Genomic DNA, 13103 nt, shown 5'->3' with positions numbered 1-13103 from the left:
TGGACTACCTAAGCCAGCTGGAGGATTCCTAGGGAAGAGTTCCTAAAAGAAGTGGTCTGAGCTGCATCTTAACAGAAGAGCAGTAGGCGTGAACCAGGTGCAGAAGAGGTGGAAGTAGGAGTCCATCCCAGCTGTAAGGGCCCGGGGGATACAAATAGGACGCTGGAATTACTGTTCTTAGAATTCTGGATGCGAAGTCAGGTGGCAGCATGAGATGAGGGTGAAGCCAGCGGCGGGGACTAGTTCTTCAAGGGAGGACCTTGAAATACTTTCAGCCACATAGATAACTCTGGCAGCTCTTCAGAGAAGAGACTGGAAGAGAACAAGATGAAAGACAGGGGGATGAGGGAGGAGATTAGGATATTAAGGCAGTCGAGAAATAAAGAGAATCGGACCCAGGGCAGTAGCATTAAGGATGATGCGCGGGTGTTGGGTTAGAGAAGTATTGAGAAATCAAAACTTCAGGACTTGTTACTTGAGATCATGAGAGAAAGGAGTGGAAGAGGGACTTCCAAGGTTCCAGCTAGAATGAATGCATGAATTATGTTGACCAAAACTGTGGTTCAGAATACAGAGGGAGGATTTCAATTTTGACGTTTTGAGTTTTAGGTGCATAGGCTATTGAGGAAGAAATGTCTAGCAAGTGATTGAATATTATATGAGTTTGAAATGCAAGAGTGAAGTTGGGGCTGGAGTTTAGGATTGTTTTAGTCTTTAGCATGTGGGTGCTAAGGGGATCGATGCGGGACTTTTAAGGCAACTAATTAGTACAGATGTTCTTTTTAAGGGCAGCTTGGAACAACGACAATAAATTATGTCATTGAACTTGTATTGGGGGGAGTTCTTTGTCTTGCTCCTCACAGTACGTTAAAGCTTCAGGTGGTTGCGGGATGAGGGAGGGCTTGTTGGCAAGGGAATGGACTATTTTAATAGCCTTAATAGTACATTCCAGCCTCCTCCAAGCACCAAGGTCACCTTTCACCAGCTCCGTGCTCCTTGATCCCTGAGGTCTCTGGCAAGTATTTCTACAGTTTAGGGGATCTGACCTCTCTATCATGAATCTCTAGCCTCTCACACTTTTGTTCTTAACATTTTCATTTAATCTAAGAAATAAGCAATGTGGGTGCTTATAAAATCTGGAGCTCTCTGCGTTTCCTCTACTTCTTCCAAGTACAGAGCATCTTCTGTCTTTCCTGTTGCCTCACTTGCCAGTTCACTGACTTGCTCATGTGCTTTGTAATTGGCACAGTACAAATTTATGTCTCAGCAAACTTACAAATTACTGCATGTAATGGGTTTTTGGGATCACTTATAAATAATTGAAACCATGAATGTTAAATTCTTGAATGCCAAGGGTCTACTGAATATCAGTATTTCATGGAGTTCCATAAAGAGCATTATGAATTCCAGCTTTTGTGACTCTTAAAATATATTTAAAGATTTTAAAAAAAATTTTTCCTTCTTCTCCCCAAAGCCCCCCGGTACATAGTTGTATATTTTAGTTGTGGGTCTTTCTAGTTGTGACATGCCAGATGCTGCCTCAGCATGGCTTGGATGAGCGGTGCTAGGTCCGTGCCCAGGATCCAAACCCGTGAAACCCCGGGCTGCCACTGGAGTGCATGAACTTAACCGCTCGGCCACGGGGCTGGCCCCATGACTCTTAAAATATATTTGAGAACTCCTGATCCATAGTATTGACATCTGTGACTTTATCATTCCTTTCTCTTTTTAGAATAAATTAACATGTTAAACATCTTCCTTGTGAAGGTGTTTAAAAAAACAAATCCTTCTTTACGTTTCATGGAAGTAGTGGGATTTGAAATATGATGCCAAATATTTCGTATCTTATATTTCATTTCATTTTCTTTGGTTGATGTTTCATTTTTTAATGAAAGAATAATATATGCTGTTGTCAAAAAATAGAATATTCAGAAGCATGTGGAGTAAAAAGTGAAAATCTTGATTTGCTTCACCCTTCAATTCCATTGTCCTAATATTCTGATTTGTATCCTAAACCTTTTCATTTGGATTCACACAGGTAAGTACACACATAGATATATAGGGAATTTATTTTAAAGTTAAATGGAATCATAGTATATATATATGTATTGTTCTTGTTTAATTTTAAAAATCGTTAGATGTATAAATACCTGCCTCTTTGTTTTCAACCTCTGCATGGTATTTCATGGTAAGGATGTATTCTAATTTATTTAACTACTTCCCTAGCCGTGTCCTTTTTTTTCTATAATAAATATGAAAGCTGTTGAGGAGGATTTTTTCCCTATTGTCACCAAACTGTTGCTGAAGCCCAAAGCTGGGGACAAAAGCTGGGGACTAAGGATAAGTACTCGTGTTTGAAAGGAGCCCCCAGCAGTGAGATCTGGACGTTTCCCTGTGGGGCTTACTGAAAGGTATGAGAAGTGTTCACTGTCCCACCCAGGCTTTCTGCAAAGAGCACTGAGAGACAAGAAGGTTCTAAGATTTGAGGGAGAGCTGTGTTTGTGGGGAAAAGTTATTTTCTCCCTTTCTAAAATTAAGAGAAGGGAGGCACTCTAAGAGAATTACTTGCAGAGTTTAGAGATGCCAATAGGAACAAGCGACTGGCATTTAATCGGACATCTGCTTAGCCAGTGGATTTGCTGACCTACCCCATTACTACCTGAACAGGGAAAAAGAAAACTGCTGAGAGTTGACCTGGTAGAGGACTGTCAAGTGGGAGATGGGTCAGAATTGCCCCATTCCCAAGCCAGAGTTCCAATCCCTGGCATGTGTCAGTTGGCCCTATAATAGAAGGAGATGAGATTGGGGTATAGTTGAATAGTTGGGAGAAGAGAGTGTGGGTTTTAGAGGGGTGTGGTATAAATGCCACCTGCCAAGGGTCAGCTCCAAGAGGTAGCCAAATGATTGCTTTTCCCATAGGTTACTTATTATTTTACAAGAATCATGATAAGACCCAGGTTCCTTTTGCAAGGTCTTTAGTCAGTTTGGATAGTGTTTTAAAGTTACATACTGTGTTTCTTAAAGAAGAAAATAAACACTTAAGTAATTAGTCCAAAAGAAGTCATACTAATAATATCTTCTCAATAAATTGGAGTTGTTGGATATTCAGTAATATCAAAGCCAGCTTTGTCCAGATGGCATTCAGCATACATGAGTCCTTAATTATAAATGGTGGGGGGGGGACATTCATGTATGTCTGATATGTTGTCATCACATTCTAGAAATGGTTACCAGGAAGACTGAGGTTTATCTGAGTAGTGCTTCCACTCCACAGGAAGTATAAGTAATTAAGCAGCCATTTTTAATAAGATAAGACTAGATTTACTCTTTGTGCTAGTGGTAAGTACAAATTAAAAAGGTTCTGCAGTGCTAATGGGAATGTTTACTTGGTTTGAAACACCTTTAATTGGTTAAACTAAAACTTTTATTCAAACCACTTCAAAGGAATCATGTTTATTTTCTGAGTTGGTCATAACATAGCTTCATGCAAATTTTTCTGTGAGGGAGGAGCAGTTTTATCATTCAGCTATAAGGCAAAATCATGATTATATTTAGAAGGTAGAAATAAAGTATTGCAGTAACTTATAAGAAATTATAAGGACAGTGCATGTTAAGAGCATGACACATCGTTGAACAAGAAATTTAAGAGCGTAATAGGTTTTTTAGGAAAGATTATATTCAAATGAAAGTGAATATTGTATTCTCATCTGTTTTATTTGTATTTTTGTGGTTGTTTTTCACTGAATGTTTGACATAATTATAAAGGTTTGGTACAACTATACATTCCTTCTCTAATAACTATAGATTGTTTTAAAGTTATTAGAGACATAGAAAATGGTAATTGTAATAACTTTAATATGTGAATGTTAAATTTTTAAAAATATACATATTGTATGAATCTTGAGTTTCATGCTTTTATGCTTAAATTTACATATTTCTTTAAAAACATGTTCCATTTATTTCTAATTTTTTTTCCTGATATATCTTACAGGGAATGCCACAATCATTTTCTGCAATCACAGTAAGTAACGCGGAGGTGAATGATACGAAGACTGATACACAGAGAAACAAAATCCCAATAGAGGAACTTGGTAAGGTTTCTGAACATAACATCATCACTGAAGGGACACCAAATAAAGAAGACGAAGCAGTGAGTTGTTCTGAGAGTTGTTCAAGTGCCCAAGGCAAGTCGTTCCATGATGAGGCTCAAGGATCTCACCCTGAGTCCAGCTCTGATCCTTCCAATCCTGGAACTTCACGTGCAAAGGCAACTGATTCCGTTCCACAAGCTTCTGAAGAAAACAAGGTCAAGAGGACATCCTGCATGTATGGGGCAAACTGCTACAGGTAAAATGAAATTACAGGTAGCATGTAATTCCATTATTTCAACAGCATGTAGCCATGTAGATATATGCTATAGTGTATGAGAAGCCTAATAAAACCCATTGGCCTAAAGGTTAGGAGTTTTGTCCTATATCTACTGGTTTGGACTTTCTCAATATGCATTCTAGCAAATGCTGCTAGAGGCTTTTAAGATACAGTGGGGAGTTAAGTGTTTCGTAAGCAGACATACTGATTAATGCAAGGATCTGAACTGGGGAATCCAGACTTGAAAATTCAATCACTCAGACCTAAATACCTGCTTATTTAGTGTGTTATTTAGATACTAGAAAGAGGCCATCATAAGTAGTTGTTGTATACAGTATAACTATTAAGAGAATTTTAGGTTGTGTTTAGGCATCTTATTATATTTGTGCATTTTCCTTTATATTTTTCTAATGGTGCTCTTGAATCACCATGATGCCTTCTAAAACAACTAATAGGGGCCGGCCCCCTGGCCGAGTGGTTAAGTTCACGCACTCCAGCTTCAGCGGCCCAGGGTTTCGCCGTTTCGGATCCTGGGAACGGACATGGCCCTGCTCATCAGGCCATCCTGAGGCAGCATCCCATGTGCCACAACTAGAAGGACCCACAACTAAAAATAGGCAACTATGTACTGGGGGGCTTTGGGGAGGAAAAGGAAAAATTGTTAAAAAATCTTTAAAAAAAAAAAATAAAACAACTGAATATATATTTTGTGCATTGATGAGTTACTCCTGTACTTCTTTATTATATTGTACTCTATTTTCTGATTTCTTATTTTGTGAATTTAAATTATAATCCCTTATTTTTAGGCTATAATTTTAGCTGTAATGTTTATACTAGCATGTTTATAATTACACAGGCCTAATTCAGAACTATTTCTTTTCCATTTCAACTTGTCAAATCAAATATCTTCCCAATACATTCCAGTAGAGTTTATTGTCTTCTATGCAGTAGCATTTTTATATCGAATATTCCGTTCATTTCACATTTATATTACCTCTCTTTAAAATGCTTTGCCATTTTAGCACTTGACTAACCATAATTTTTAATTTCAGCAGTTATAATTTATGCATTTATTCATAATTCTGTCTGTTTTCAATACCCTTAGTTTCACATATGGAACATAATGTATAAACTTGTAGAATAGAAGTATATAACCTTCTATTATTTTGGATTTTTGAAAAATCCTGTTTCGGATTTGTGTTAGTTCACTAGGGCTGCCCTAACAAAATATCACAGACCGAGTGGCTTAAACCACAGAGATTTGTTCTCTCAGTTCTGGAGACTGGACGTCCAAGATCAAGGGTCGGCAGGTTTGGTTTCTCCTGAACCCTCTCTCCTTGGCTTGCAGAAGCCCTCATTCTCATTGTGTCCTCATGTGGCCTTTTCTCTGTACGTGCACATCCTTGGTGTTTCTTCCTCATTTTACCAGGAAACCAGTCATACTGGATTAAGGCCCCGTCCTATGACCTTATTTAATCTAAGTATCTCTTTAAAGACCCTGTCTCCAAAGACAGTCACATTAGGGGTTAGGGCTGCAACATACGAATTTGGAGGAGGATGCAATTCAGTCCACAACAGTATTCAACACTGGCGTTTGTCTTTGTTAAAGGTGTTTGAATGCTTTATCAAGGTCACAATGAATTCATTCATATTTGATGATGATACACGTTAGTTTTAATCAGTCATAGCTTATGAATAGTTATTTCAATTTTTTACTAATTTTGGTATGTATAATTAATACCTAAGAAATATTTACCACTGAATCTTGAAAACAAAATGCTTATATTTGTAACAAAGAGGAGAAAATAACGTATCTTGAGTTCTTGTTATATATGTACATCGTAACAATCACTTAAATGTATCTCTTCTCCAGCCTCACTGCCACTGCTTTGGTTCATGCTGTGGTCTCTCTGGGCCGAGTGAATAATCTCCTAAGTCTCCACATTTTCCCTCAAGTTCATATTCCTCATTGTTGCCTGAGTGATCTGGTTAAGAAAATAAAAACAGAGAAAAAGAGAAAGAGAGAGAAAAAACATCTGACAACATCACTCTCTTGTACGGAATCGTTTGGTGATTAGTGTCCGGGTTTCTTTGCGTAGTCCAGACGGCCCTGAGCTCCCGTGAATTCTCTGCTCCTGCCGTGCTGTCTGTGTCCTTTGGACCTGCTGTTCCCTCTTTCTCACTCCTGTCTTGCTTAAAGACCCTGCTCACGTTCAGCTCCTTTCTGAGTCCTTTTCTGACATGCCCCTTCTTCCCCAAATTGCTCATCCTACTTGCAGCTTTTTCCTCATACAGTTTCTGATATTTGATATTAGATCTAATATTTAAAATCTAATCATTGATTTCTAATTATTTATTTACGTGTTCTGTCTCTCAATAGAAAATTCTTCGTCAAGGGGAGTCTTGTTCAATCCCTTGATGTCGTGCTGTTGACTCCCAAATCTGTATCTTCAGCACAGATTTCTGCACTGAATTTTAGATCCAGATGTTTATCCACCACTGTATCCACAGGTGCTTCAAATTCAACATCACTAAAGCGATGGCATCTTATTTCAATCCTTTGTGAAACAAACTTACAGCAAAGTAGCATTTAACTTTGTTTGCAGGAACTGTTACTTCCAAAAACTTCTTTTTGAAAATTTTACTCTTTTGAGGTCATATAGTTTTTCTGTGTATTAGCGTGTATAGTTCCATTAGTAAACTAATTTTAAAAACTGGGCAGAAGTTGCAATGTCTTTCTCTTACTAGCATGCAAAGAATTTATACTTTAATTCAAACTTGTAGTTTTTATCTATATAAGGTTATATAAATTATCTAAGAGTTAACAGTATATAAAATAAAGTTTTCACCTCTGGTAAAGGTGCAGTATCTTGTTGAAGACCAAACTTCACAGTGAGAACTACTAGGCAAGCTGAACACTCAGGTTTGAAAACACCCGAGGCAGCCAGGACTTTGAGGCTTTTCCCCTTGTGACATTTGCCAATTTTTTAGTGTTTCAGGCTGAGGGCTAAGAGGCCAAGCAGAGTTTTGGGCAGTCTCATGGGGCTTAGGCAACAAACGTGGAGTTCAGTATTTGCCAAGCCGGAGGGTCCCCATATGGAAGCATAGACAATCAGAAGGGAAAATATAAGCATAAATATAAGTGAATATTGACTATATAAAGTAGTAATAATTTCTGTGTTGTATAAAATATATGTGAAATTAAAATGTATGAAAATAGCATAAAAGTGGTTGGGGATTAAAGCAGGTAAAATTTAACTACTCTAGATACGTTATATAAGGGGAATTATACAGGATTTGTTGTTTTGTGACTGGTTTATTTCACTTAGCGTAATGTCCTAAAGATTCACTCATGTTTTAGCATGTGTCCGAATTTCCTTTCTTTTTAAGGCTGAATAATATTCCATTGTGTGTATATACTATGTTTTGTTTATCCACTCATCTGTCAGTGGACACTTGGGTTGCTTCCATCTCGTGGCTGTTGTGAATAATGCTATGAACATGGATGTGCAAATAACTGAGATCTTGCTTTCGCTTCTTTTGGATATATATATAGAAGTAGAATTGCTGGATCATATGGTATTTCTATTTTTAATTTTTTGAGCAACTACCATACTGTTTTCCATAGCAGCTGTACCATTTTACGTTCCTGCCAACATGTACAAGGTTCCAGTTTCTCCACATCCTCACCAACACTTGTTATTTTCTGGGTTTTCTTGGTGGTAGCCATCCTAATGGGTGTGAGGTATAATATATCATTGTGTTTTTGATTTGCATTTCCCTAATGATTTGTGATGTCGAGCTTCTTTTCATATGATTGTTGGCCATTTGTATATCTTCTTTGGAGAAATGTCTATTCAAGTCCTTTGCCCATTCTTGAATCAGGTTATTTGTTGTTGTTTTTTCTTTTTTTTGAGAAAGGTTATCCCTGAGCTAAGATCTGCCACCAATCCTCCTGTTTTTGCTGAGGAAGACTGGCCCTGAGCTAATATCCATGCCCATCTCCCTCTGCTTTATATGTGGGATGCCTGCCAGAGCATGGCTTGACAAGTGGTGCATACGTCTGCACCCAGGATGCGAACTGGTGAACCCCGGGCCGCTGAAGCAGAACGTGCCAACTTAGCAGCTGTGCCACTAGGCAGGCCCCCGGTTATTTGCTTTTTGGTCATTGAGTTGGAGGAGTTTTTTATATATTCTAGATATTAACCTCTTATTAGATACATGACTTGCAAATATTTTTCCCCTTCTGTAGGTTTCCTTTTCACTGTTAATTGTATCCTTAGATGCACAGGTATTTTTTAATTCTTATGTAGTCCAATTTGTCTATTTTTATTTTTATTGCCTTTGCATTTGGAAAGAAATCTTTGCCAAATCCAATGTCATGAAGCTTTCCTCCTGTTTTCTTCTAAGAGTTTTAAAATTTTGGTCTTACATTTAGGTCTTTAATCCATTTGAATTAATTTTATATATAGTGTAAGGGAAATGTCCAATTTCATTCTTTTGCATGTGAATGTCCAGTTTTCCCAGCACCATTTGTTGAAAAAACTGTCCTTTTACCCATCGAATGGTCTTGGCACCGTTGCTGAAAATCATTTGACCATACATGCGAGAAGTTATTTCTAGGCTCTCTATTCTCTTCCATTTGTCTATACACCTGTCTTTATGCCAGTACCACACTGTTTTGATAACTGTAGTTTTGTAATAAGTTCTGAAGTCAGGAAATGTGAGACCTCCAAATTCGTTCTTTTTTAAGACTATTTTGGCTATTCGGGGTCACTTGAGATTCCATATGAATTTTAGGATGGATTTTTCTATTTCTGCAAAAAACGCCATTGGGATTTTGATAGAGATTGCATTAAATCTGTAGACTGCTTTGGGCAGTATTGACATCTTAACAATATTAAGTCTTCCATTCCATTCCATGGGATTTATTTCCATTTATTTGTGTCTTCTTTAATAGAAATTAAACCATCGTATAAGTCTTTCACCTCTTTGATTAAGTTTAATCCTAAATATTTTATTTTTTTAATGTTATTATATATGGAATTTTTTTCTTAGTTTCCTTTTGGGATTGTTCATTATGAGTATGTAGAAACACAACCAGTTTTTCCATGTTAATTTTGTATACAACTTTGCTGAGTTAGTTTATTACTTCTCACAGTTTTTTTGTGTGTAGAATCTTTAGGGTTTTCTACATCTGTAGAAAAATGCATATACATGTACACCAAAAGTAGAATGTTCATGGCACTATTACTTATAAAAGCCAATAACTGGAATGAACCCGAAAATCTATAAATAGTAGAATGGACAAATAAATAGTAGCAGCTTCATACAATGAAATGTTACATTGTAATGAAAATATACTACTGCTATGTGAAACAACATAGAGTAATTGTGCAAACATAAAAAGTAATTCTCAAAGAAGTACATACTATATATTTTCACTTCAATTCAAGAAAGGGCAAAACTATTATGTTGTTTTATAACATGGCTTCTCAAAGTGTGGTCCAGAGAGAAACCTCTGAGTGTTCCAGTCCCAAGATGCTTTAGGAAATCTGTTAGGTCAAAACCATTTTCATATGTTTTTTTTTGTGTGTGTACCTTTTTCACTCTCATTTGCTCAGTCACAAGTGTACAGTAGAGACATTAAAGAAATTTCCAAAGTATAAAACAACGTCTCCACAAATGTTTTTCGAAGATAGAGTTATGTTAAGACGTCGTTTATGATAGTATGGGAAGGGTTTATTGTTATTTTTAAATAAATACATTTTTTAAATTTCTCATTTTTAATTTCTAACAGGTTAAAAAACCCACATGGGGGCCAGCCCATTGGTGCAACGGTTAATTCGCACGCTTTGCTTCAGGGGCCCGGGGTTCGCCAGTTCGGGTCCTGGGTGCAGACCTATGTACCGCTTGTCAAGCCATGCTGTGGCAGGCATCCCACATATAAAGTAGAGGAAGATGGGCACGGATGTTGGCTCAGGGCCAGTCTTCCTCAGCAAAAAGAGGAGGATTGGCAGCAGATGTTAGCTGAGGGCTAATCTTCCTCAAAAAAAAACCCAAAACACGCAAATAAACAAAAGGTCTTTGGAGTTTTACTAATTTTTCTTGAGACCGAAAAGTTTGAGAAACATTGTTTTAGGTGACATTAAACCCATTAGTAAAATGAGTTTAATGATTGGAGGGGGACCTTCTGCGAATTCTAGAATCTCAGTAATGTTCTGTTTCTTATCTTAGGGGAGGGTGCATAGGTGTGTTGACTTTATTAAAAGTCTTTAAAAGCTGTGTATACTTATAATATATATATATCCAATATAAAATACTGTTTTCAAATTGTCCATTTACATTCATGACATACCATATGTCACCAAAACTTTATTTTGTTACCATGAGAGTTCTGTACTGACTACATGTCATGAGCTTTGTTTTTAACAATGTAGAATATTGGTTCACTTTCCTGAGTAATCAGATGTGTATTGCTTAGTTTCCTGCCATATCCTATTAATTATTTTTTCTAGTATATCTAGAAATCTATTATACCCTATTAATTATTTTTTCTAAAGTATGTTTGTCACCCTCATAGGAAGAATCCTGTCCATTTTCAACACTTCAGTCACCCTGGTGATAGTGATTATGGAGGTGTACAAGTCATGTGTCAAGATGAGGCAGATGACCGGCCTGAATGTCCCTATGGAGCATCTTGCTATAGGTATGTGAACCTGAAATGTTTGGTTGTACTCCTTTTCTCCTTAATCTCTGTTATTTATTCAGGAGAAATTGCAGGCAGCTTCTCATCTCAAGCCTTTAACTTTTAGTTTTTAAACTTCCACAGTTAATAGGTTTTCATTTTGTTAATAGGTAGGATTATAATGTTTCTTTTAGATAATTCTAAATTTTTGAAAATTGTTCCTCATTTCTAACTTTCTGAAATGTAGATCAGATAAGTTAAAGGCTGTCAGTGCTACCCCATCATACACGCTATCCAGACTCCTTAATGTCTGATCAGTTCAGGATGTTTTCTCTGCCTCCCTCAACTCCTACCACTCCACCATTATTGCCAACACATGAAACTCAGTCCTAAAAGAAAAGTAAGAGTACCCCTCCTCTCTCCTTCCATAGCATCTTATACCCGTCTGTATCATGCAGAGTAGAATTTATCTCATGGGATTATGTTTGCTTCTTACTGGAATGGCTTCTCTTTCAGACAGTAAATTTCTTGAGAGCAAGGACTCTTTTATCCGTCTATCTGCAACTTTGTTTAATGAATGAATGAACTTGAAATAAAGCAAACTACCAAAGAAAGAAGTAGTGATTCCAAGCTTAGAGAGCTTTAATTCCAGACAGCCATCTTTCTTAGATAATTTTAGAATATAAGTTACTGCACCTACAGGCCTATTTGAAGTTGTTGCTGTTTCTATGATTGTGATTTTCAATAAGAAGGCAGAATGAGCTTCTGAGGCTGGAAAGAAGAGTCAAAAAGCTTGTGCCTTATCATTTGAAAAATAGGTGTTCCATTACAGCATAACATCCTACAGATAATAAGAAGAGGATATTGTCATCAATTATGTCAATAAACTTAAATTTAGGAGAAATGAACAATTCCTAGAAAATACAACTTTTAGAAAAGATACAAGAAGAAAAAGAAAATGGAATAATCCTATAACATTAGAGAAATTGAATACATAATTAAAAGCCTTCTGGGCCGGCCCCGTGGCCAAGTGGTTGGGTTCACGTGCTCCGCTTCGGCGGCCCAGGGTTTCGCTGGTTCGGATCCTGGGTGCGGACCTGGCACTGCTCGTTAGGCCATGTTGAGGCAGCGTCCCACATACCACAACTATAAGGACCCACAACTAAAATATACAACTATGTACTTGGGGGATTTGAGGAGAAAAAAAAAGAAGAAGATTGGCAGCAGTTGTTAGCTCAGGTGCCAATCCTAAAAAAAAAAAAGCTTTCAACTAAAGAAATTCCAAGTCTATTTGGCTTTAATGGCTAATTCTGCTACATATTTAAAGAAGAAATACTCAATTTTTATACAAGATATCCTTAAAAAAAGTAAAAGAAGGTGTATTTCTCAACTCATTTAATGAGACCAGTATAACCTTGATACTAAAACCCAGGAAGAATAATACGAGAATGAAAAATTACAAAATTACTTTTGAACTTAATGTAAATATCTTAAAAATATATTTAAAAAAATAAGAAGGTTAGTTAAATGAATTAAGTAGGAGTTCTGCTTCCGGTAATGACAGAGGAAATTGTATCAGACTAAACCTCCCCCAGGTAACAATTATACTCTGTTAAAAATATAAAAATCAATAATCTTAAGGCAGAGGATAGCCACCAAAAGGAGTCCCTTTCGAAAAAAAAGCTCCAGGTTTCGTTGGTTAGTGTTTGTGTGATTATCATTTTTCATCCTTTTACTTTCAATTTATGTTTATAAATTGTCCTTATACTTAAACCTTATATTTAAACGATGTCTCTTACACATAGCATATAATTGGTTCATTGGTTTTATTTTTAATCCGGTCTGATAGCCTCTGCCTTTTAGGTGGAATGCTTAGTCTGATTACATTTAATGCAATTACTGCTATATTGGAGTTTGATTTTGCCATTTTGCTGTTTGTTTTTCTATTTGCCCCACATATTCTTTGTTCCTTTCTTCTTTTCCTGACTTCTTTTGGATTAATCAAGTGTTTTTCATTCCATTTTTTCTTCTCCATTAACTTTTTACT

General features: G+C 36.8%; 1 protein-coding gene across 2 annotated transcripts in view; it reads left to right on the top strand.

The window, feature by feature from the left end:
* The window catches only part of APLF (aprataxin and PNKP like factor), a 91137-nt gene that overhangs the window by 59468 nt on the left and 18566 nt on the right, over positions 1 to 13103 (top strand). For both annotated transcript variants that reach the window (XM_046659995.1, XM_046659996.1), the window contains exons 7-8: positions 3992 to 4347; positions 10952 to 11077. In XM_046659995.1, coding sequence (XP_046515951.1) covers positions 3992 to 4347; positions 10952 to 11077 — 482 coding nt within the window. The remainder of the gene's footprint in view (positions 1 to 3991; positions 4348 to 10951; positions 11078 to 13103) is intronic.

The sequence above is a fragment of the Equus quagga genome, chromosome 5 (assembly GCF_021613505.1).
Source record: "Equus quagga isolate Etosha38 chromosome 5, UCLA_HA_Equagga_1.0, whole genome shotgun sequence".
Lineage (NCBI taxonomy): Eukaryota > Metazoa > Chordata > Mammalia > Perissodactyla > Equidae > Equus > Equus quagga.
Note: the sequence above shows the minus strand (reverse complement) of the source record. Positions and strands in the feature narration are given on the sequence as shown.